Source organism: Eublepharis macularius, chromosome 9, assembly GCF_028583425.1.
Source record: "Eublepharis macularius isolate TG4126 chromosome 9, MPM_Emac_v1.0, whole genome shotgun sequence".
NCBI classification, from domain to species: Eukaryota; Metazoa; Chordata; class Lepidosauria; order Squamata; family Eublepharidae; genus Eublepharis; species Eublepharis macularius.
This window is the reverse complement of record NC_072798.1, coordinates 31,469,432-31,495,042: the sequence shown is the minus strand read 5'-3', so window position 1 is coordinate 31,495,042 and position 25,611 is coordinate 31,469,432. Positions and strand designations below refer to the sequence as shown.

Sequence of the window (25,611 nt, the reverse complement as noted above, 5' to 3'; positions counted from 1 at the left end):
CTTTTGGAGGCGAGTTCTTTCCCTCCGTCTGCGTGGCAGCCCGCTCCAATGTCAAGGAACTGGAGAGGAGGCGCTGGGCGCTCGGCAGGGCGGGGATGCAGAAGCCCGCCTGAACCCCCCTCCTCCCGCCCGCCTCTCCCTGCGCCCTTGCTCGCTGAATTGAATGGCGAGGTGCTGCGCTGCTTTGAGTCCCATCGCCGCCTTTGCGCCCTTCGGAGGTGAAGCATCCAAGCGCCGGTCCTAGGCTGCGTTTGGAGGGAGCCCCGCTGCAACCCAGCATGTCTTCGGCCAAACAAAGGAGCAATAAAGGCGGCGGCGGCGGCGGCTCCTCTCCGTCGGAAAAGGGAGCCCATGCCGGCCTCCCCGATGACGTGGCGAAGAGGCACCCGCAGCAGCCAAGCCAGGCGCATCCCAAGGGCTCCTCCAAGGGGAGCGCCTCGCCGCCTGGCTCAGGGAAAGCCTCCTGCGCCTCGAGCCTCGGGAAGGTCCTGAACGCTCTCTTCTACCTTGCTCTCTTGGCAGTGGCCGGGCTTTCCGCCTGGGGGGCCCATTGCCTGTGGGAAGAGGTGAACCACCTGGGCCTCAGGCAAGAAGGTTTCGCCAGGCAGCGGGAGGAGCTGGCCCGCGCCGTGGGGGGCGTGGAGCAAAAGGTGAGAGCAGAAGTCTCGCTTGGGAAAGGGCGGTGGGTGGGGGAAGCGAAGACCGAGCTTGCAGCGCGAGGCCTCTGAGGAGGATGTCAATACTCAGTTGGGAAACTCCTGGAGGTCTTGGGGATGCAGCCGGGGCGGGGGTTGAAGAGGAGAGGGAGCTCAGCACTGGCCACTCTCCATCCTGCCATTTTCTCCAGGGGGATCGATGTCTGTGGGCTGGAGATGAGGTGCAATTCTGGGAGATATCTAGGCCCCACCTGGAGGTTGGCAACTGGAAAGCGAGACGTGAGCGTGTTTAAGCTGGAGGGGGCGGGTTTTTTTCGACGGGGATCTGCAGCTTCTCGTGGCTGCAGCGCATGGCTCTGGAGATGCCAACGACGTGGACGCGAAGGCGGAAAGTGGCCGACTTAAAATTCCAGAGGGGCAGTCGCGTGTGAGTTCGCAGTAGCAACGTAAAGCAGACGCCCAGTGCCGCTTTAAAGCCTGAGACGTTAATTCCAGCAGAATTTTTTGTTTGTCAGAGCTCAGCTTGATACACGAAATGCCCTTCCAAGGCAGCTAAATTTATACTCGAGAGTTCAAGCAACAGAAAAGCGACCCCAGCCCCTTGTGTTAACTCTGCAAGTGTCAATTTACCTTCTTTGGATGGACATTCGGTGTGGATGAAGTGTGCTTTGACTCACAAAAAAAATTATGCTGGAAAAAATTTAGTTAATCTCTAAAGTGTTACTGACCTGGTGTAAAGTCAAGGGTTGCCCTTTTTCTAGGGAACTTCTCTTTCGTTTGAGGGGAATTCTTGCTCTTTGCAACCATGTCTTGAACAATTTCTGCCCTTTTCAGTTTATCCTCCCAGTGAGGACGAGGCAGTTGCTAATCTAACACAGTATGGCTTCCTGTCTGAATAGGGGAATATAAAGAATAAGGAGGGCGGTTCAAGTGAAAATATGGCTGGAAGCTGTGGGAAAGGATGTTGTAAATTCAAACCCCAGACCTCTCGCTGTTGTAGTAAAAGCACCCTCCCACCCAAAGTCTTGGTGACTTAAAGACTTGAATGTCTTGTGAATTAGTTTTCAGAGCAACCCCTTCTACACCTGGTGCAATTGGGGGTGCAAAGATGTGCAGGTCAAACACAGTTGGAGTAGCAGGGCATTTTTCTCCAATGGGATGGGGCTGGCTTGTTCCTGCATTTGGAATGCATATGACAGACCTATGAATTGGCAAACTGCTGATTCAGCCAACTGCCTTTCTTTTTCTTTCTTTCTTTCTTTCTTTCTTTCTTTCTTTCTTTCTTTCTTTCTTTCTTTCTTTCTTTCTTTCTTTCTTTCTTTCTTTCTTTCTTTCTTTCTTTCTTTCTTTCTTTCTTTCTTTCTTTCTTTCTCCCCCTCATATTTCAGAAGGAATGCCCCTCTTTTTATTTTTAAGGCACTGCATGCATATTAGTTTACATTTGTCTACTTTTTTGTTTTTAAAAGCAATTCATTTTAAATACTCAAACGAGCTGCTCGGTGGATGGTGAGGCGGTTTTTATAACCTTGCCAGCTCCAGCCAGTCAAAGCAACACACAACAAGGTTCTGCTTCAAATATGCACGATCAATTCCCTCCAAGTTTGATCTGGGAGATTGTAAAATGTGGCGAATGAGTCCCTGCAGCGATTATGTAGGCCTGTGTGCTTCCTCCCAGGTGTTAAAGGTATGGGAGTGACTCTTGATAGTATTTGCAAAAAGCCTATAGAAGACAGACTGAAGGAGTACTTTATGCTGCCTGAAATTGTCTTGTGGTGTTGCAGTCTTGACAAAATATTTAGTAACGTGAGCACAGAAAGACCTCACGGAGGGGGTGCCGGGTGCATTGCAAAACGTGGTGCTGAGTTTCTGTCCCCCAAGGCTGTAGGTCAAGGACGGGGGCTATGTGCAAGAAAGAGAGAGGGGGAACTTTAATTGGATTGTATCTGTCATAATGATGGTTATGGAAATAGCCGCCCTGGCCCTGAGCCAACTATGAATCCCCTGCAGTTCTTATTTAATTTAAAAGAAAACATTGAAGATCTAAGAAGGAATCTCAAATAAAACATATAAGTTTGGACGGAAGAATCTAATCTACGAATCAGGAAGTCACCGGTTCATATTTTGTCTCTCCATTCTAGGTGGCTTGAGGCAGGCCTTTCTCTCTGGATCAGCACCCCCCCATAAAGATAATATAACCAACTTATTTTATATGATGTTCTTATAGCAAAATAGCTTGTGTCATGCTTAGAACATTCTAGAAGTGGTAGGCATTGTTTTATTGGCTGGCCTGAGCATTACTTCAAAGTTTATATATTGTGCTGACATTTGATGAAATCCAGTGCCAAAAACTTTGACTTGCCAAGTGGAGCAGCCCTAGGACCACGGACTCTGCTGAATTGGTCGTTGACCTCATAGACTCCAGTGTCAGATGGCAGCCTAGGTAAAAAAGATCAGCTTGGGCCAAGTCAGTCCTGCCACTGCTGTGGACTAAACGAGGCATATTTTGCTTGGATTTCTTCTGCTTTTTAACACTTCTGTGTTGTCCAGTCAAATGCAACAGAAGCAAAAAAGTGTCTTTTTCATATTAGGCTGCTTATCTATCCATGAAAGCTTTTAGCTCTCTCATCAGTACAAATAATTTATTTTGGCACATATATCCAGACCTGGAACCATGAGATTTTCCTATTTGGTGTCTCTTTGTATAAAAACGTTTAAAATGAACTACCTAGAGCTCACTGGTAGGTTTCTAGCTCTAGATCAAAATTTGTCCCCACAAGCCTACGCTAAGAACATACTTGACTTGGCAGCAGAAGCTCACTGTGTTTTTCCTGGGCCTTTTTTTGTGGCACAACTGAACTAGGGATGCAACCAGAATGGTGCTCTTGGTGATCTTTCAGGTGTAAACTGAGCACATTCTGCTCATGGTATCTTTGTTCAAAATGTTAGAAGTAGCTCCAGGTCCCACTCCTCAGTTATAATCTTGCACCTGTTTTAGAGCAGTGAAAGGAAATGTGTGGATTTTCCAGCTGCAGGCAGGTCAAAGTATGTAGGGCTGTGATATGCTCTTCTGGTCCCCTTGCTGTAGTCCAAATGGTCTTCAGGTGGTGGTAGTAAAGAGTGCCCTCAAGTCATAGCTGACTTATGGCGACCCCCCTAGTGGGGTTTTCGTGGCAAGAGTCTAACACAGGTGGTTTGCCACTGCCTGCCTCTGCAACCCTGGTCTTTACTGGAAGTCTCCCAGCCAGTTACTAACTGAGGCCAACCCTGCTTAGCTTCTGAGATCTGAATAGACTGGGCTTGCCTGGGCTATCCAGGTCTTCAGGGTGGGACTCTAAAAGTGTTCCTTAGTATAGTGTGTGTATAAAGTGGTTTCGAGTCACACCTGACGTGGTGGCCCCAGCAAGGGGGCTTTGAAGGCAAGCAGGAAGCAGAGGTGATTTGCCATTGCCTTCCTCTGCAGAGCCTTCCTTGGTGGTCTCCCATCCAATTATTTATTTATTTATTTAATTCAATTTATATTCTGCCCTCCCTGCATCAGCAGGCTCAGGGCAGATGACAACCAGTATAATAATTTAAAATACAAATAGCTTTAAAACCAATAAAACCATATAAATATTTTAAAAACATACAGCAGCAGACTTCTCCAAAAATCACCACCCAACCATCTCCAAGAGTATTTAACAAGGCTGGGTGGTAAATGCTTCCAGTAGGGGGGCACATACTCCTCTAGTCAGCCGGCAGGGAGGCCCAGCCAGCGTCAACCGTACATCTGGCTGAACAGCTCCGTCCTGCAGGCCTGGCAGAAGGATAGCAAATCTTGCCGGGCCCTGGTCTCTTTAGACAGAGCGTTCTACCAGGTTGGAGCCAGGACCGAAAAGGCCCTGGCTCTGGTTGACGCTAGACGGGCCTCCCTGGGGCCAGGGACCTTTAACAGCTGTTTGTCACTGTATCGAAGCGTCCTCCGGGGCTCATAAAGGGAGAGGCAGTCCTGCAGATACGCCAGTCCCAGTCCACATAGGGCTTTGTAGGTTAATACCAAGATCTTGAACCTGATCCGGTATTCCACCAGTAACCAGTGCAGCTGGCGCAGTACCGGTGTTATGTGTGCATTAGAAGGCACTCTGGTGATGACATGCACCGCCGCATTTTGGACAAGTAACTGCCGGATCAAGTTCAAGGGGAGCCCTGCGTAGAGTGTGTTACAGTAGTCTAGCCTAGAGGTGACCATTGCCTGGACCTCTGTAATTAAGTCGCGGGTCGAAAGATAGGGGGCGAGCTGTCTGGTCTGTCGGAGATGGAAGAATGACAGTCTGGCAACCACCGTAACCTGGGCCTCCATTTTCAAAGAGGCATCCAGGATCACCTCCGGGCTCCTAACCCTTGGAGTCAGTGTAAGTACCACCCCATTGAATGTCGGAAGCTGGGGCCCCGAATCCATGCTCCCGTAACTCAAGTGCAGGATCTCCGTCTTTGAGGGGTTTAACTTCAGCCAAGTACCAAACCTGCTTTGTTTCTGACAAGATTGGACTATACCATTCTGCCTTTCCTCCCACAGTTGCATTGGTTTAATGGAAAGTTTAATATTTCCATTTAGCTAAGTATTGCTATAACTATGTTTAGGCATGTCCTTGGCTCAAGGCTGTATGCTCTGCTGGCTCATGAAACAGACATGGACTGTGAGAGTGGATAGACTTTAAAGATATGGTTCCACATCTATATCTTGCAAAGTGATGCGTTGTAGAAGTCTCAACCTGTGAGGTTGGTAACAGTCATAATCTTGGTCTAATGTCTTGTTTTATGCCAGCATTATGTTTTAAGGCAGGGAAATCTGCATTCTATTCTGGTACCATTAAATGATTTCTTGATTGTATCTTGCCTTCACTTATTAAGTGGAAGTAGAGTGGCGATAATCCACTGCTGCACACCCAGCTTCTCAAGACCAGTGTGCGTAACTGTAGAGAAAACATGGAACATAACAGATTGAGCAGTTTAGATACATGTGGATGTTAAGGTTTCCTGGCTCATAGCCTGGTTGGTGTTCTTGTATAAAACACTACATGCTAAGCAACTGTTCCTTTTAAGTTGCAGCTGTCATGTCTGATCTTTTGTTCATAGATGCATACTTGTTTGTGAAGCATTATCCACAATATTATAAATAGAGCCGGGCATGTTTCATGTGTTTGAGTGGTATGGAATTGAGATGTTGGAACACACGGATTAATGAAACTCTCAGCTGTTTCTAGGCAAGACCATGGGCCTCATGAATTCTGGCAAAAAATGAAAATGTGCTTCAGCTCAATTGAGAGAAACATAGGAAGCTGTTAACAAGGCAAGCCATTGCTCTGTTAAGTACTACCTACCCTGACTCACCGTCACAGTCCAAGCTCTCAAGCAGAGAGGTCTTTTCTTTAACGGCAGGTACTGGGAATTAAACCTAGATTTTATGCATGCAAAACATGTGCCGTACCACTCACCTGTTTTCCCCACTCTGAATTTTTGGTGGTAGAGGCCAGTTGCTCTTAAATACACCTGAACAGAAGGTTAGAAAGGAATAGTTACCATAAAATTATTTTATTTAGTTATTTACTTAATTTTCTTTCTCCCCAATGGGGACTCAAAGCGGTTAACATTCATTTTATCCTTACAACAACCTGTGAGGAAGGCTAGGCTGAGTGTGTGTGACTGGCCCAAGTTTCGACAGCAAAGTGGAGATTCAAACCTGGGAATCCTAGTCCAACACTCTAACCACTATACACACTATCTTCTCAAATTGAAACCTAAGAAGACTTGATTAGCCAAGCTACTGTGTCATACTTTCTGGTTATATCAACATAGTAATTGAGTCTACAGATAAACACAACAGTGCAATCCTAAGCAGAGTTATCCTTCTAAGGCCATTAAAATCAATGGACTTAAGATGATGTAACTCTGTGTGGGCCTGCACTGTACATTCCCCACTCCTCTGCTTGAAGCCAGCTGGGTGACCTTGGGTCAGTCACAGTTTCTTGGAGCTCATTCAGCCCTACCCACCTCACAGGGTGATTGTCGTGAGGATGATAATAATAATACACTTTGTAAACTGCTCTGAGTGGGTATTAAGTTGTCCTGAAAGGCAGTATATAAATCAAATGTAACTATTATTAAATTGCATTTATTTAAATGCCCCCAGGGCAGCTTCCCTTGCTGTATTCTAGGGATCCCTAACCTTTTGGAGCCTACAGGAACCTTTGGAATTCTGACACAGTAGGGTGGGTGCAACAGCAAAATGGCTTCTGTAGGATGCGGAGCCAACCACAAAATGGTGACCACAGGAGGTGGGACCAACCACAAAATATCAGGAGCAAGGTTATGCATAGATCTAATAGTAACTCTGTGACTGCTCTTTGGTTGAAGTTGACTCGCTGTCCCATACCTTCTTTCGTTATCAAAAGCATGAACTAGCCAGAGAGAGATTCTTAAAAAAAAATGGCTACTGAGGCATTTGAACATTCTTGACTCCTCAAAATTAAAGACTGTTACTGAGTAGCTTTTATAAAAGCTGCATTGCAGATGTGGCAACCTTTTCTTTAACTGTTATTTTAAATTCTTAAACTTTGTTAAGAGTGTATGGCCTGTGGGCTGTTAAGCTGAACGAACTGAACTAAACTGAACAGTATGAACTGAGCAGTAACTCTTCAACATTGCAGGCATGCTTTTTAATCTGCACAGCCAATCTGAAGTCCTGGTGAACTAGAAAACTGACTTTGCTATGCTCCGCATTTATAACATATTTTGCGTGTAAAACAGGGCTTGACAAATCCCAGGTGCTAGGGAGCCATGAAGCCTAGATATTTCATTGTGGTAACTAGTATTTCATCAGTCTGTTGATGATTCTCGACCAAAAGTACAAAGCTTATTTTAAGTGAGGGATGGAGGTTAGATTTTTGTTGTAAAGGCAACCATGATTACCTCATGGTTACTTATTTATACTCTAGCGCTTTGTTATAGCTTTAAAAAGAATGACAAGCAACTGTGAAGAGTTTAGGATTAACTTTTGTGGAAGCAGTAATTAGAAAGTGCGGCCATTAAAATATAAAACCCTGAAGACTAAAACATTAGTCTGGCTCTTAAATTTTGCGGGTGGCTGGCTCCTCTAAGGCTGAAGAAAAAAATTGTCACCTGATCTGAAATTCACTTTTCTGACATATTTATGGAATTGGATAAATTTTTATTTCCTATAATAAAGATTTGCAAACCACTGCACTCTATGCTGCCATGACAGGGTTATCTTAATTTTTGCCATTTGAGAGGTAGAAAAAAAAAGTTGACGGTAGAAAAATTTAGTAAACAAAATAAAGTGCATTATTTAGACAGCAATACTCATATATTCACAATGGCTAGGACTACCAGCATATTTGGGTAAGTTAAATTTTATAACATTGAAAACACTTAATTTAGTATTTCACAGAGCTTTTTACGCGCTCCCTAAAAATTCCCAATTTTTCTGTTAGAAGAATTGAAAAATTCTTGAGATACTTTCTATACATAGTGTGAAAAATCTTGCCTTAAGAAGCTTTTTGCTTATTCTTAAGAGAAAATACTTGATAGGAGGGTTTTTTTCAGTGCTCCCCAAAATTAAATATTAAAAAATTAAATATAAATATCAAATAAAGTATTAAAATAAAAATATTATAAAAATATTTTTTAAACCTTGTGTTTTTTCATCTATGATTTCAAATCTTTAGCCAGCATTTCTGGAAGCCACACCAAACTGTACATCTGAATTTACCAACATGCATATATTTCTCTTTTAGATACTGTCTCTTCAGTCTGCATTTGGAGGTTTTGAATCGACTCTGAAAAATTATCAGCAAACTCAAGATATTACCGGGAAGGCTGTGAGACAGGGGGAGAGCGAGATAAATCGCATCGGTGAGGTTCTTCAGAAACTACAAAATGAAATCCTGAAAGACCTGTCCGATGGCATCCATGTTGTGAAAGATGCCAGAGAACGAGATTTCACATCGCTTGAAAACACAGTGGAAGAAAGGCTGACAGAACTTACAAGATCTATAAATGACAATATAGCAGAATTCACCAATGTCCAGAAACGGAGCCAAGAGGAAATAAACGAAGTAAAAGCAACTGTAGCTTCACTTGGTGAAGCGGAAACATACAGGCATGAACTACAGGCTTTGAGAAGTGTTGTTGATGAGATGCAAGCATCCATGAGAGCTAAAGAGAAGGTCATAGAGTCATTGCAAAGTACTATTGATTTAATGGAGTCGGACGTGTTGTCTGAAGTCAAGGAGCTTGTCAATCTCAAACGAGAGCATGACAAGTTCAAAGAGGCTGCTGACACGGAGCACCTTTCCTTACAAGCTTTGGAAGAAAAAGTTCTTAAGGCAGAAGAGGTCATCGCGCATCTTCCTGATGAGCTTAATAGACTCAGTGAAGACTTGCTGCACATTAAAACCTCAGCTAAGGTACAAGAAAGCTATACAGTCCATGAAGACATTCTACAAACCCTACAAAAGAATAGTGAACGATACGACTCTAGGTTCAAGTCCATAGAAGAGACTCTCCAGGCTTTGAGTTCGCCAACTGCCCAGCATGGGGAAATGATGGGATCCCTTGTCTCCAAGTATGACAGCAAGCTAACTGCTTTAGAAGAAAGTATTGGCTCTCTCCGTGGCACTTCAGAGGGTGATGTGCGTTCATTGTCAGATACTGTAAGGAGTCTGAGCGAATCTCAGCTTTCAGTGTACAGTGACATTGATGAACTGCGGAGAAGCGTAAGCGACTTGTCAAACAATGCTGATGCACTCAATAGGATCCAAACTCAAGTCCGTGCTCTGATGGATCAAGAAAAACCTCTGATGGATATGGGGTCATCTAAAGATCACCTAGAAGAACTCTCTTCTTTAAAAGGTTCCATTGGTGACCTGCGGTCTTCTCTTGACCAAGCTGAATCTGATTTAAAAATGCTCAGGACTGCAGTGGATAGTTTAGTGGCTTACTCAGTGAAAATAGAAACCAACGAGAACACTGTGCAGTCTGTGAAGAGCACATTGGACGACTTAAGGAATGACCTGGACAGGTTGTTTGTAAAAGTAGAAAAAATACATGAGAAGATCTAAGTATCCAGTGTCAAACATGTATAACAGTTGAACTGCCCTAAAAATTGCTTTTCTAGGCCAATGCTCTGATGGGGGAAGTGGAATGTCTGGTGGTTTTGAATGCCTCTAGAACAATCATAACAATCTGGCACCTTTAAAAAAATGCTAGGACAAATAGTTTTGGTTCTACTTAGTAGTGTAAGGGAGGAAAAAGGCAAATTATGATTATTTTTGCCTTGATCCAGTCCAAAGAGTTCCCTTATGGAAAGGAATGCCTATTCATTTGAATGGAGGAAGAAGACTTGTGTATCTAGTTCTGCTTCCTCCATTGAAATAAATGAAAGTAGTTGCTGCACGGAAGAGTTCTGTGTACATACAGCTCTGGATTTTTTTTCTGTGTGTACAGTAGCTGGAGAAAGATGATACAGCTCCCCTAATAAGACAATTCCTTAGCAAAACTAAAGAGCACATACTGTTGTACACCTCTCCTTTTCCAAGGGGCTTTGAACTTATTCCACAGGGAATAACTATCTGCAATAAGTGATAGCATTTTGACTTCTGCAAACAAAACAATACTTTTCTGTTTTTCTTGGGACCACTCACCGTGTGGCAGATTAAAAATACGTTTGCAGTTCATTGCTACAGTGTTCTGTAGGAACTAAGTGGGGGAGATGAAGCAAGATAACTGAGAATATGCCTTAAGGAGAAGGGTAGTATGAGATGGTAGAGAAAATCCCCCCCCAAATTCTTTTAAGTATTTCCCCCATGATGTAGCTGAATATAATATGCATCACTTTGAGATCTATTCCAAGTGCCTGATCTTCCACTGTTGAATTCAGTGTAACAGAACTGGACCTCGAACTGATCAAACAGTGGACATGAATAATTGTTGGAAGAATGAAAAACATTCTTAATAATAATCTTTTTTAAAAAACCACTGAACAATACAACTGTCTGGATCCTTGTTTACTTCCTTCAGAAAATTTCTGTATCTTGGTCTTTTGTTTTTTGATTGTTTACTTAAATGTTTAGAAATGTTAGGAAGGTATAGATGCAGGCTTTTTTCCAAAATGCTTGTGAGATGTATGCACAGACTTCCCCAAGTTGCTATACATCTGCCTGTGGTGATGTTTCTAAAAGGAGCACAAACCATCCTTGGGTAAAGGGCAGAAAATCTGTCAACATCCATGTGTGTGTTTCAAAGATGCTGCCAAAAGACCTTAAGCCTTAAAAACAAAAAAAAGATGCACTGTATTGACATAGTGTTACTTGTCTACGTTTGTTTTTTGCTGACTTTCTTCTGAGTTTTGAAAAACCATGTAGTTGACTGTGAAATTATGTCCTTTCCCCCATCTGGATTACCTAATAAACACTTAGAACTCTACTAAGAAAATACTTGTTTTTGCCTCTTCTTATGGATAGAGTCCACTAATAATTCTGCCTTTCCATGGAGGTGCTGGTGGTGGAGAGTGCTGTCAAGTCATATCTAACTTATGGCGACCCCTGCTGGTGTTTTCATGGACTGCATCTGCAACCCTGGTCTTCATTGGAGGTCTCCCATCCAATTACTAACCAAGGCTGACCCTGCTTAGCTTCCAAGATTGGGCAAGCTCAGGCTTGCCTGGGCTATCCACGTTAGGGTTTCCATGGAAGAGGGGGATGGAAATCAAAATGGGCAAGCCTTGCAAGTACTCTTGTAACATACTGGCAGGATCGAGGCTGTGGGGGGAAGGGTGCAGCTGAATTTTCTCTGCAATCTTTCAAGGGCAAAAAAAGACGGACTCAGTAAGAATGTTATACCTTCCACAGTTTAAAACTCCACTTCCAGTTTTATTGTGCAAGTGCTGACCAAAGTGCAGGAATTGGGGCTGTTGCTTCATAACAAAAATCAATTTAGGGAGAACAGAAAATATCATACATATTTTAAAATCCCTAGTGAAGAACATAGGTGGTTGAACCATGTTTACACTTTACTCAGTTCAGCTTTTAAAATGAAACAGATGTAACAATTTGGATAAGGTGGCATTCCTCGATTTTTATCCTACTTCTAAGAACTCAGGAAGGGTATGTGGACCCCTCCCCTCATAACCCTGCGAGGTAGATTAGGGAAGATGACTGGCCCAAGATTGTCCACTGAGCTTCATGCTAGAGTGTGGAAGTGATCACAGACCTCCTTGCTCATAGCCTGTGCTTCTAGCACTGTACCGTACTGTCTCCCATGCAGGGCGGGGTGTGTGTGTTGCCCTCTTAGATTGTCCATCAAGGGTCTGCTTGACACCCTCTGTTGACTGACAACAGACCAATGAAATAAACAGACCAGACTTGTATTAAGTTGGTATCCTTCCAGAACAAAGAGGCCATTCCTAACAGGAACCAGGGCATGGGTACAAAGCACAGGATAGAGCACCTTTGCTGAAATTCAGCTGGTCTGGGAGAAGTTGGTGCCTGGATGGAAGATTTCTCCAACCTTTATGCTACCATAAGTGCCATTACAAAGAAAAGGGAGCTATAAAGTTAAGACTCAACAGACCAGAGTTCCTGCTTTATTAGACTAAAAAACTCAGAAGCTCTGTGTGTCTGCATGTGATCTAATCCCAGAGATTCTCCCTGCCCCCCTCCCAATTTCCAATGTGAAGATTAAAGGGATGTAGAGGAAGTGTGATGGTGGTAACCCACTTTAGGGTGAGAGAGGAGACCCTGCTTCATTTCTCAAGGTAGCCCTCTAGAGAAAACTGGCTGCTTACCAGGGTATTAAAACTTCCAAGGCAGCCCGTTCAGTTGTCTCTGGCTGTTTTTGTGGTTCTCGCTGCCCTTTGTTACCCTAATTTTTATTGACTAGTAAAATCCAGCTCCCCTGTCTCACCCTGTCACTCTGTATGGGTGAAGCCAGGATTTTCAGTTTACTTGACAGAACAATGCCAGAATTGAAATAGAATTTTGCTTAAAACTAAAATCCGAGTTTCAAAACATTTTGCAGGTTGCAGTTCAAACTTTGCTAGCCAAATTGCGCAGTAAAGCATTCTGAAATGGGAAAGTTACTTGAGATATTAATACTGGAACTCCAACAGCAGAATGGGGAATTAAGGGAAGACAGCGGCCAGTTAAGAGATGTCTAGGCTGAGTGTTTTTTCTGACTCCTGCTGCAGGTATTTAAACTCCACGCAGGAGCCTAAGTGTTCTTGGCCTGTGGATCACAGCCCATGGCCTTGGCTAGATTATCAGCCTGGTGGACATCAGCCCAGGATGTCTTGTTTACAGCAAGTGGGGTAACATAAATGAATCATGGTAGGATACTTAAACCTTTATGGTAGAGCAATCTTGACTTAGTCAAACAAAACTGCAAAACTCATTAAAGTGGCATAGCCTGTATAAATTACATTTAGCGGTTTTATGTAGGTTATTTCCACTTGGGGGTGGGAAAAACTGCTCCTGCAAATGGAGTGGAAGTGCCTGGTGCCTCCTTGCCCTACCTCTCCATTGCTTGGTGCGTAATTATATACAGGTTGTAGAAATCAGTTGCCAACGGTAATTTATTTTACATGTAGTTGTTTAAACATTACAAATTAAGACCAAATAGAACTCCCGAATACCTGTCTCTCTCCCACCTCCAAAAGATGTCTGCGTTTCACACGCTATCAAAAGCCATTGCAAAAAAGAATTGCAAGGCCTGAAGATCTACAGTGATGGGGGATCTTCAGGGACCCCCACTCTATAGAGTGGGAACCACAATGGAAAAGGCCTGGTCTCTGTTTGCTGCCAGCGGGTCACCCTGAGTGGACGAACAGCCAGCAGGTGGCAGCCTGACCCTTGTAGCAGGCACATGGGGAAACATATGGGTGGAGACCGTCCTTTGCCTATGAGGGCCCCAGGCCATGAAGGGCTTTAATGATCATAAGCGGCACCTCAAATTGAACTTGGAAACAAACTGGCAACTGGTGTAGCATTTTCAAAACGGGCAACCTATGTTCCCATCAGCTAGCCCCTGACGAGTCAGGCTGCTGCATTGTGGACCAGCTGCAGTTTCCAAGTTGTCTTCAAGGGCAATCCAATGTATAGCATGTTACAGTAATCCTGCTGTGAGATCACAAAAATGTGGATCTGCATGTTCAGATGAGCTAGGGGAGAGTTGGCAAACTTGATAGCTGTGCCAACCTGCTTTTTAAACAGCAAGATGGGATCCATAAGCAACCCCAAGCTCTTATATACTATCTGCCTTGGGGTGGCTAACATTTTAAAATTCAGCATGACAATGACAGAACCGATACGATTAGTTTTTTAAAAGTGATGTCAATCATATAGCAGTCACGCTAAGCAAAACAGGCAATACAGACCCCACACCGCCTCCAAGCAGGCATCATCCTTTCAATTCGCTGAGTTCAAAGGCCTTCCAGAACAGGAATGTCCTCAGTTTTCTTCTGGAGGGATTTGATGGGGTGAGTTGCTGACTTTGGGGGCTGCAGCAGGAAAGGCCTTCCTCTGGGTCCCAGCCAATCTCACTTCGAAAGGGCCAGTTCCTGCAGAAAGGCAGTATCTAACCATCTCAGAACTTGAGTAGATTGATATGGGTGAGGTTGGTCATTTAAATTAATTATAATTTTGTGAAAAGATTAAATAGGAATGAATTTTATGATGGCATCGTCTACAATGGTCAGATCTGCTTTTTGAGAGGTGCATAGAAAGCAAAATGTTACCCGGTGTGACTCCCGTAGCGCTGTGGCTGCAACAAGAAGCGAAGCTCTTCTGCTGGATTTTCCTCTTCTAAGTCATTTTTACATTCCTGCCTGGTTAAGAGTTAAAATGTTTTGATGGGAACCTTTTCCCGAAGTATTGGATAAGAAGTAGAAATCTGCCATCTAGTGGCAGTATGTTGTAACAACTCATTCAAAACCCGAATACTTTAAACTTTTCCATTCATATCGAGGTGATATCTATTTACATTTTGGTTGTTCCGAAGTCCTTTTCTCAATGGTAACTTTCAAGGATGAATGAAAAGCTACCAATAACCTATTATTAGGGTACGTCTAGCAGGACACAGAGATGACAAAGCTAATGACTCCTGTGTTACTCTTAGTGAGTTGTCATGTGTGTGAAATTTCTTCAGTGAGCCTTCAAAATCTTGAAATGAGCTAAGAAACGTCCAACGTGGATTCTTCAAAGGATGAGATGACTGCCCTTTGGAAAGATGCAAGCAGGGGCAGAGTGAAGGTGACCCTTTGTCTTCTGTCCCTGCTTTTGTGATTTTAACAGCAAATGAAACAAATGAATTGCTTTCCCACGATTCCCCTCCACATCAGGAAAGCTTTGCCTGTTGGACTTATCTGTAGCACCAAAGGCAGAAAACAGCTGCAATTCTGCTTGTGGGAAGTGCACGTTCTTCCCTAACTTCTGTCCAGCCATGATATATCATAAATGTGCCAAGATTCAAAGCTAAACTTTCTCAGTTCCACCTCACCCCTTGTACTGTTGTATGAGAGGAGCCATAGGTGTCCTCTCTTTTACTGACTGGTTTGCTGAAGGTTGGGTTGTCTTCTTGCTTTCTAGTTGGGCCCCTATGCCCTTAAGAGGTGTGCTATAAACCAATATTCAATAGGTAAGGCTTTGCCTACTGATGTATCACACCATAGCTGCATCTATAGAATTTTGGCTTACTGTAAAGCTATTGAAGACTCAGGGGAAAAGTAGCAAATCTAACACGACAGCGTTTGGCCTTTGTAGCAGGTGTTACTGAAACCTTTCCAGAGGGCTGGGGTAGCCCTAAAGCTTCCCTCCCACTTACCTATCCATATGCTAGAAATAAGATCAGACATTACATTTTGGAATTGTTATATATGTGGCACCATTAATGCAGAAATTATTGTCCTCAACAAGAACTTACAGCAGTCAAGCAGCCAGGGGCAGTTGATCTCTTTTACTGAATTGAAAAGCAGAAGATGAAATTGAAACTAAGGAATAGAAAATCACATGAATTTTCCTTCTGTGACAAAATCTGATTGCTCTTGGAGTTCAGCATTTAAAGAGGCAACACTAAAGCACTTGGGCAGCTTCGACTGAAAAGTTAGTCATTTCCACCCACGCCGCCTTTCTCCACAATGACAAGGGGAGAGTTATTCTAACAAAGTCAGCATTAGGATTCCCCCCCCCCCTCTGTCCTAGACATAAATATACAAAATTCCACTGGACAACTCTTTCTTGTCCCTTCTGCTTTGTTCTGCAGTGGAATGAAACCCGCAAAGTTATGAGACTGGGCTGAAAGCATAATAAGCACAATTTCCATGGAATTCATTTGTGAATTCAGTGTGAACTTTCCATGCCATTTTGCTGTAAACATTCCACCCTTTCTCTACAACCCTTCATTATTTTGTTAAAGATTCATATAGACTATGTGGTTTAAAGAATGTACATTTATTAATAGGAAGATTGCCAGCGTTCTTTTCTCCCTAACAGAGGCTGTGCCTTGAGGAGTGGCATGTAGGATGGAACTGAACACAGGAAACTGCCTTATACTGAGTCAGACCCTCGGTCCATCAAGGTCAGTATTGTCTACTCAGACTCTAGCAGCTTTCCAGGGTTTCAGGTAGAGATCTTTCATATCCCCTGCTACCTGATAATTCCCACTGGAGATGCTGAGGATTGAACCTAGGAGCTTCTTCAGGTAAAGCAGATGCTTTACCCTTGAGTTGCACCCCTCCCATTCAAATTCAACGGGCAAGGCCTTTCCTGATCCAATGGAGTTGCAGTGATGGGAAAAAACTGCACCTGTTGACTTTTTGTCTTGCACAGAGTCAGGGTTAAGCAGCAGTTAGAATCTGGGAGGTGCAAGTTCAAATGTCCACACTCAAGACATCAACTTTATTAGGTAACTCTGGGTCAGTCATTCTCTGTCAGCTTACACTAACATACAGAGTTGTGAACAATGGAGGCAGGGAAGAACCACATACACTGCTCTGAGCAATCTGAAGGAACAGTAGGATAAAGATTAACAGACTGAAGATACAGATCATCTGGAAGGAAAGAAGGCAGAGATCCTAATTATCAGTTGTGATAGGAATGGTGAAATCCAAACTAGTCATACAAAGATGGGAATCCCTTTATTGTAACAGGCTAAAGAAATTTCAGCATAGACTTACCTCAAATGTTCATAGAAACTAGTTTCTCTCCTTTTTTTAAAAAAAACCTCTTTATTTTAACTATTTCACCACATACTGTAATACAGGTTGACAAAAGATAACGATCTAGCAAGAGAAGCAGAATTTCAACAGGCCAGTCAAATGAAGCAAGAATTGAGTAACATATAATTTTTTTCTGTGTCTTGTAAAATGCTTTGAGCCACAAAGAAAGGCAGGATATAAATATTTAAATAAATATACAATGTAGTATTTATATCAGAATGTTACAGTGTGTTTACGTAACTGTTACTAATACTAAAAGACCACTTGCTATATTACAGGGCAGCTACTCAGATCTATTACTACAGTCAACAACTGATGAAAAGGGGGCATCTGTTTTTCTACATAGGTATTTAACAAGAGGAATTTTGTGCAGGTTTCATTTGTGCGGTGATTTTGTCAGCTTTTAAAGTTTGCTCACCCAGTGAACGTCAAAGCTAAGTGCGTATTTGAATTTTCGTCTCTCCTGTCCTAGTCCAACAGAACAATTATCTCTTTCAACCGTTTTCCATACAAGTGAAATGGTGGACAAATTACTGTCACATCAATGTGGTAACCAGTTTAAAGTGTTTTGTTAGCCTGCAGGCTGCCCATCCCTGTGCTGTCAATCAAAAGTTGTCAGATTTCCAACAGCAACAAATGCCTTTGTCTTGAACATTTGAGTACTTGTCCCACCCTAGCAATAACATAAAACACGACAATATAAAGACAAAATTATAACTTTCAGAAGCATTTGCTGGAAGGCTCTTTGAGAATATTTGAGATTGCAACAGCCTTTCAAAACCTTTGGAGACAGTTTTGGTCTTCAGGGAAAACGAGCCTGCAATACTTTCACGCAGGGCTTTTTTTCAGCGGGAACGCGGTGGAACGGAGTTCTGGAACCTCTTGAAAATGGTCACATGGCCGGTGGCCCCGCCCCCTGATCTCCAGACAGAGGGGAGTTGAGATTGCCCTCCGTGCCGCTCGGCAGCACGGAGGGCAATCTAAACTCCCCTCTGTCTGGAGATCAGGGGGCGGGGCCACCGGCCATGTGACCATTTTCTCCGAGGGCAACCCACTGAGTTCTACCACCTCTTTTCCCAGAAAAAAGCCCTGCTTTCACGTGAACTCTACTAAGCTGAACTCAGCGGCACGGAGGGCAATCTAAACTCCCCTCTGTCTGGAGATCAGGGGGCGGGGCCACCAGCCATGTGACCATTTTCTCTGAGGGCAACCCACTGAGTTCTACCACCTCTTTTCCCAGAAAAAAGCCCTGCTTTCACGTGAACTCTACTAAGCTGAACTCATTTATGTAAACTGCAGCACAGCATACCCAGAACTATTAATGCACAACTCAGGTGCCACACAAGCACTTGGTATTTTGAAGGCAAAATCCAGTGGGAGTCCCCATTGACACAAAAATGGCTTAAATCAGAATAACAGTTTTCTTCACAGCTCCCATGTGCTACTCTCTCTTCCTTTCATTCCTCTTTTAGAGTTCAACTAGCCCCGGCACAAGTGAGGCACGAAACTGGGAGAGGTACTCTGAGTCTTGCTGGAAGGAACTACCCAACCCTCCTTCCCGCCTTAACATGGTCACCATTACCACAGGTGAAGGTTGTTCTCCCCACTTCCTCTGCTAAATAAAGGCTAGGCAGTGGTGGTTACTGAAGGTGCTTATCGTCAGTGATGATGGATGGTTTCAGCAACAGTGGTGGAAGCTGCCACTGCCTCAGCAATCAGAGGGAAAGGGCAGGTGAGCAAATGTCTTGTTGCTTATTTGGTGTTTTAAAAATTCTTCTGCTGTTTGACTGGTGCTCTTTTTTGGCTATTTGCTTGTTTACCCTTGAAGAAAGTTGGATCCAAATGGTTTCCTTAAGGCATGTCCTGTGAATGCGGCTATTTAATTATATTGAAAAGTTCATGGGCCTCTGAAATTAGGAAGCCACGTGTGCAGTAGACAGGACTGCTGCTAAGCACCCTTGCCCCTATGCTGGGTTTTGATTGGCGCTATGGTTCCGAGCAGAATTAGAGGCTGACTATGAGGATGGCGGAGGGGGAACACTCGTGCCGATGACAGGTGCGAGCCTGCTGTGAGGTGGTCATGGTTGTAAAGAAAGCCTTGCTCCTGTCACCATTCTGTCTTCACGGTGTCATCCGGTGTCTAGGAGAATTTGACATCCAAAATATGGGGAGTGGGAAACAAATAGCTAAACCTTCAACAGTCCATTGTGACCAATTTATGATCAATGAATGGTGTCTTCCTGCAGGAACTGAACTGAATTATGTTTGTTAGACCATAAACAGATTTTTTCGGTTGCTCTCCATTAACTTTGCAATCCCCTCCTTCAGGAGATTGAAGCGATGCTGTCCCTGCAGGCCTTTCCCAGGAAGACGCAGATATTTCTATTTCAGAAGGCCTTTGAGTTAAATTGAAGGGATGGCGCCTGCTAGTTTGTATTGTTCAGTACCTGGCATTTGATATATTTGCTGTTTTAGCCTGATGTTATAGCGTAATTTTATTGTTTGTAAATGGGGTTTTAAACTATTTGAAAATGTTAGCAGCATTAGTATACTTGTATGGAGGTGTATAAGCATAGTAAGTAAGTACAAGAAGGAAACCTGCAAGGTCCTCAGGGTACATCTTGTTTGCCCTGTATTCCTCCCCCCAGTCTTTCCCTTTCTTGAAAGCCCAAATACTGTCTCTCCTTTTCCTGTTTCCTTTTCTCCTTCTCACCCATCACCCAACCAACCTACCTTTATTTGTGCCAATCTTCAGCTTTCCCTCCTTTCCTCCCCCTGGCAGCCTTTCCCAGGGAAAAACTGTGGCCAAGTTAGCACAATATCAACAGTTGGGCTCAGCCGCACAGTGGGGAACCTGCAAGGACTTGTGTGTGGGGGTGGGGGGGACACCTCGCTTTCCCTTGTATCTCCTCCCTACACTATTTCCCCTTTCCTATTTCCTGGCAGCCCTTCCATCCTCACCTTTCCCTGCTTCCTTCTCTCTTTCCCACCCATCTATCTACCTTTTATCTGCCTCCCCCACCTTCCGCTATATATATTTGAGTACCCAAAGCAGTTTTCATCATTCTCCTTACATTAAAATTAATTTGCCACATTGTCGGCTGTTCACCCAGGCCATTTCCACACACATTGAATAATGCACTTTCAATACACTTTAGCAATCCTTTAGAAGTGGATTTTGTGTTTCACACATGAAAACCAAATGATCCAATGATCATTAAAGAGCATCAAAAGTGCATTATCCAATGTGTGTGGAAGCAGCCACAATTTATGGAAATCCTCCTGGGCTTTTCAGAATTGGCCTAGCTTTCCATGGCATCGAGCTAAAGAATAACATTCGATTTCAATTTATAACATTCGATTTACTATTACCTGGTAACTGGTGCAGATCAAATAGATGTTAAAGGGACCAGATTAAAAGTTGCAATCCTAGAGGGGACCTACTGGATGGCATATCACCAAGAGTTCCCAAAACCTGGATCTGGCCTTAGAGATCAAGGATCAGTATTATGTACTCTTAATAGATCAGAGAAAGAGAGAATATGGATAGGCATTGTCCTCAGTTCTGTTTAAGAAGCAATGGCTGCCAAAATTCCTTTTTCTACACATCTGTTTAAGATGCAGGAGCTGTGACCACCCCATGTAGTTCTGATAAATGGATTTTCCACCGTTTTAAACTCATGACTTATAAGCAAGGTAGGGTGCCAGCTTGCTTTAACAGCTGCTTGATGTGCAGACATTCGCAAGTGATAATGTTTATCTCTGTCGTTAGAAGTTTCACTTGCTCTTTTCAGCTTCTAAAGCCACAGGAGCAGGCCAGGTAGATTTTTTTGGGTTATCAGTTAACAACATGACATTATGGAAGATTTAAGTGTACCTACAAAACCTGATACGGTTCTACTTCAAAATTATGACAACAGCGGCTGTGTACCTAATTATAAAATATCTACTGTTTATTTGTGAGTTTCATAAGGTATTAATCTAATCTATTGCTCCTTCCCCTTTAAACTACCCCGCTGCCCGAAGGCATCAATGGAGGAACATCCTTTTGTTTTAATGTAGTCCAGTTACCCTAAGGAGCCTCTGGATTCTTGCTTTATTTTAATTGCCCTTTGGGGCTCTTGCCACTGGCAATATAGATTCCATGCATACTGTAAGAACTACAATGAGGGCATAGCGGTGTGCTCCTGGGATCCTTTTGTCTTTTCCTTCCACACAGCGATTTACCTATGTCTGTTATTATTTGGAGACTGTTATCAAGACACTCTCTATTCTGAGTCTGAGTCTCCATCTGATTTTAATCATCAGATCTGTTTTCTTACAAGAACGAGCCAAAAGTAATGTTGCCAATGTATCAGGGGAAATATTGCTTATAATAACAAAATGCAAAGACATATATATTGAATGAGATTCTTTGTCCATTACTGGATATCTTTTCTCATGGCTTTTAGATTGGATTCAGAGGCATTGCTGAAGAACCAGGTCAGCAATTTTCACACAATGCAGAAATAAAATGAACTGCAAGGGGCGCTTTGTGGCAATCATACTCAACATACTCTACTGTTGTTCTGAAACCCATAAACCATGAAGGAATAAAAACTGTAAGGTCTGATACAGCCCACATCACTACTCAGAAAAAATAGGTAGCCTAACAAAGACACATCAAAAAGTAATTTCTGTAGCGACCTGCTTTGTTCCCCTTTATCTGCGCTGCCTGGAAGCTCTTTTCTTTGCCACAGTGGACATCATTTCCCTCTTTTAATACTTCCGATGTCAACAAAAATAATTTCCAGCGCATACAAAGACAGACCAAGACACAGGCATTTTTGGACAGTGCGTTTTTGGTTGGCTCAAGATAATGTGTTCCGCCACTTGATGGAGCTATAGAAAGCTTTTCTTGATCATTTCCTACCAGTGATTGATGAGCAATAAACCGAAACACAAGATCTGACTTCATTCACTCGAGTACCTTTCAGTAGCAGCATGATAGGAAACATTGCCGCTGGTGCATCAGCCTTAACAATATGGTTTGTGATAAACCTGCACGGATCTGTTCCTGTTCTGTGATTACGACTATTTTGCAGAAGATGTCTAAAAGAGGCCTAGAAAACTCCCACACTAGCAGAACTTACAAGTCAGTCTTTCACAGGGCACAGGAGATTGTTAAGCTGCTCTAAATGAATGAAGAAGTTGGAATATGATAAAATAAATAAAAACAAATCAACGAGTCTAGTAGGTGGGGTATGACAAGCTGCTTCAGGCATGCATGAGACTTTGAATGTACCCACTAGGTTATTGGACTTATTTGAAGAGTAGAACCCCCACTCCCACCCTCAAATCATATCATAAGCCACTTCTAAAAGTATTTTCAGTGTCAAAGGAAGTGTGCTAGGCAGCATGTGAGACTGTTCCAAGAAAAACAAACCCTTGGGGAATACAGGAGTGAATCACGCTATTTTGAGGATCCCAGAAAGTGGGTCCCTCCCAACTTGAGCACTTATTTGGTGGCACAGTAGGGTAGAGGCAGGACTGAGTGGACAGGTTCTCCTCAAGTTCTGGTGTAGACAATGAAGATATCCATTTTGTAGCCTGCCTTCCTCACTGATACTCTAGGTGGATTACAAAATATGAAAAGCAATTCAATCAAAAAACAAAGACCTCTAATAAACAGTGCAGTGAATAATGTAGACGTGACCTTGGACTAAGTGATAAGAATGATAGTTCTAAAAAGGGAGACACTGAGCTCAAGCTTGCTAGAAAACCAGCTTTCCACCCTGGGATCTCAACATTCCTTATCCTAGTTACGTGGGGGAAAAAATCTGTGACGATCTTCACTGGAAACCTGGGGGAAGACTCCATAAGGCAAGGTGAAGGAATGAACATTAATTTAATAGCATGGTTTATTTTCTGTTTTAGGAAGGAAGGCTACACTAATGCAAGAGTACCTTTAGAGCTGTGGTAGAGCAGTTAACAAATGCTCATTACTAAAGAAATCTTCACTCAGCAAGGGAAAAAGTTTCTGTGCAATTCAAAACCCTACAACCTTACCAACAGAATAGAATTATCATTTTACAGGACTTTCTTGCAAAAGTCTTTAGGAGCACTTACAGGGGAGAATCAAATAATTTGGTTATGGAAATGGGTAAACACCCAGCCCCCTCACCCACTGGTTCTCCTCTGTTAATGCACCCTGCTCCTGCATTTGTATGATTCTTCAAATGGTGTCAGAATAGGCGTTTACTGAGAGAACCTGTAGATCTCCCCTGAACTTTCTGGATCCTTTCTGTTTTCCTTTAGGACTAACACAAACACTGGTGCCAAATCTAAGTTCTTTAGTCAATTACTAAAATAGAAGCTTTGCCATATAAACAACACATATAACGACAGTTTAGAAATATTTGAACAGAAGTTTATATTTAATCCTTCTGCATAAATAAAACACCCAAGATTCATTTATCGTGTAACTATTTTCAGACTTGTTCATCCTTCCACTTCCAAGAAAAGCATGCTTTTCCTCTGCCACATTTGTTACTCCCTTGTCTATCTGCACATACTCTAAAATCATGATATTCAGTTTCTGGATCACCATAAAAATGTTTCTATTGTTTTATGAACATTCTATTTCAGGCTGCACGTAGCTGACTCTTACTGGCTACAGCTTAAATTGACATAATGTAGCGCACATTTTCTCATTCAATTTTATTAACACTGATTATTTATTTAACTTACATACCATCTCTCCACCATGTTTAATGCTTGAGGCAGTTTACAGTTACTTTTTAAACTAACATTCAACATGTCCACTGAAGAATTTTATATAATGTATTTTTGTGTAGCTGAAATTCTCTTTAAGACACAGTCAATAACAAAGGGAGATATATTTGTATTGTGAATATTTGGTTAATTCGTATATAGTTAGTGATACCTTTATGGTAACACAGCAGAGTTATTTAGGCAGAAGTGTTTAAACCCCAATCGTGCATTAATTAGTCTTCAGACAAAATCAGAAAGATACAACTTAGAGTTTTATTGAAGTAGATTTCTTCCATAGCAATATCTTGGAGAAGAGGGAAAAATCCTAATCTAAAGAGTTACATTCCCTAAATATAAACCACGGCCTGAGATAGGCGGCAAGGCTGAGATGTGAGTCTGTGGATAAGGCCTTCATGGCGGAGCATGGAGGGGGGTCACATCCTCCTCCTTGGAAGTCCACGAGGCATGAGAGAGAGATCTCCCAACCGGAATAGAGACAAGAAGGAGGAATCAGGAGGCGTTCCCACTTAAGACAAGAGAATAGCCACTTGCTAGAGTTACGTATACATACAGACATGCAACGCCCCCCCCCCCAGGGTTCAAGGCATGCTGAGTCGCCTATTCCAACACTCTCTTTCAACTCAGAGTGCCATCAGCATTCACAATGTTCAGGTCATTTCATAGACTTTAGTACTTGTCTCTAGGCAGTGGCTTTGTAAAGATGTCCGCTGCCATTTCTTCAGTGGGACAGTATTGCAGCTTGACAATTCCTTGTCCTTGAAGTTCCCTTACGAACTGCTGTCATGTCCCAATGTGCCTGGTGCCTGCGGTATTTCCTTCCAAAAGAGAAAGAGCAATACAATCCTCTAACATGTTAACTGGTAAAGGTTCTACAATGCCAAAATCCTTAAGTAACATTAAAAGCATCTGTAAATCTCTGAACACTTCTGAAGCTGATACAAGTTCTGCTTCAGTAGATGAAAGAGCAACAATTTCTTATTTACAACTTGCCCAGTTTATAGCTCCATCCCCATAGAAAAACACATAACCAGTAGTGGATTTCCAATCTGAATTATCTTTATCCCAGTCTGCATCATCATATCCCAATAGTGTAGGATTTTTAGTAGATGGCAGCCTTAGTTTAGAGTCTGCAATACCCTTTAAATATCTCATTAATCTTTTTACTGCAGTCCAATCATTCACAGTGGGTTTACTTACCCTCCTGGATAGAATACCTCCAGCTGTTACAATCAGGGCCAGATCGAGGGGGTGGGGTGGGGGGGTAGTCTGCCCCCGGTGCCGCCAAGGAGGGGGCGCCGGGTGCAGCTGCCAGCCGCTGGGAGCACGTGGGCGGCCTCGCAGCCCCCCGTGCTGCCTTTCGCCTGCCCCGCAGGACAGGGGACGGCCGGCTTGCCATGCGCCCCCTGTCCTGCAGGGCAGGCAAAAGGCAGTGCGGGGGGCTGCGAGGCTGCCCGCACCATTCGCCTGCCCTGCAGCCAACTGCCCCGTCCTGTCCTGTGGGGCAGGCAAATGGCACGGGCAGCTTCCCAGCCCCCTACACTGCATCTGCCAACTCTGCGGCATGCCGGGGCACCCAGCTTGCCACACGGGTGGCACGCTCCGCCATGTGTGATGATGTCACAACCCTAGATCCAGCCCTGATTGCAATATCAGATCTTGTTGTCACTGCTAGGTAAAGATTGTGGAATATTTTACAACTGGTGCAAAAGTTTGGTCATCATCTGTTCCATAAATCTGAGAATATTCCTTGGCTACTAATCTAGCTTTGTATCTCTCAGTTGCACCATTTTCATCTTTCTGTTTTAAAAAACCATTTACATCCAATAACATTCTTACCCTTAAGTAGTTTAGTAGAGTTCATGTTTTGTTCCTGTGTAGAGCATCAATTTCCTCTTGTGCTGCTTGCTTCCATTT

The 25,611-nt window shown here is 43.2% G+C and overlaps 1 protein-coding gene across 1 annotated transcript; it reads left to right on the top strand.

Annotated features, from left to right (window-relative positions):
• The first annotated feature begins 68 nt into the window (after positions 1-68).
• Positions 69-11,141, top strand: CKAP4 (cytoskeleton associated protein 4). Its single transcript, XM_054989359.1, has 2 exons — positions 69-650; positions 8,450-11,141. Exons 1-2 carry the CDS (start codon positions 279-281, stop codon positions 9,773-9,775), a joined length of 1,698 nt encoding a protein of 565 aa, XP_054845334.1. The 5' UTR covers positions 69-278; the 3' UTR covers positions 9,776-11,141.
• The last annotated feature ends 14,470 nt before the right edge of the window (positions 11,142-25,611 follow it).

Excerpts from the sequence above, each read along its gene's own strand:
- CKAP4 (XM_054989359.1), top strand. The coding sequence starts at position 279 with ATGTCTTCGGCCAAACAAAGGAGCAATAAAGGCGGCGGCGGCGGCGGC. Across the intron at positions 651-8,449 it reads TGGGGGGCGTGGAGCAAAAG|ATACTGTCTCTTCAGTCTGC; the intron begins GTGAGAGCAGAA and ends TTTCTCTTTTAG.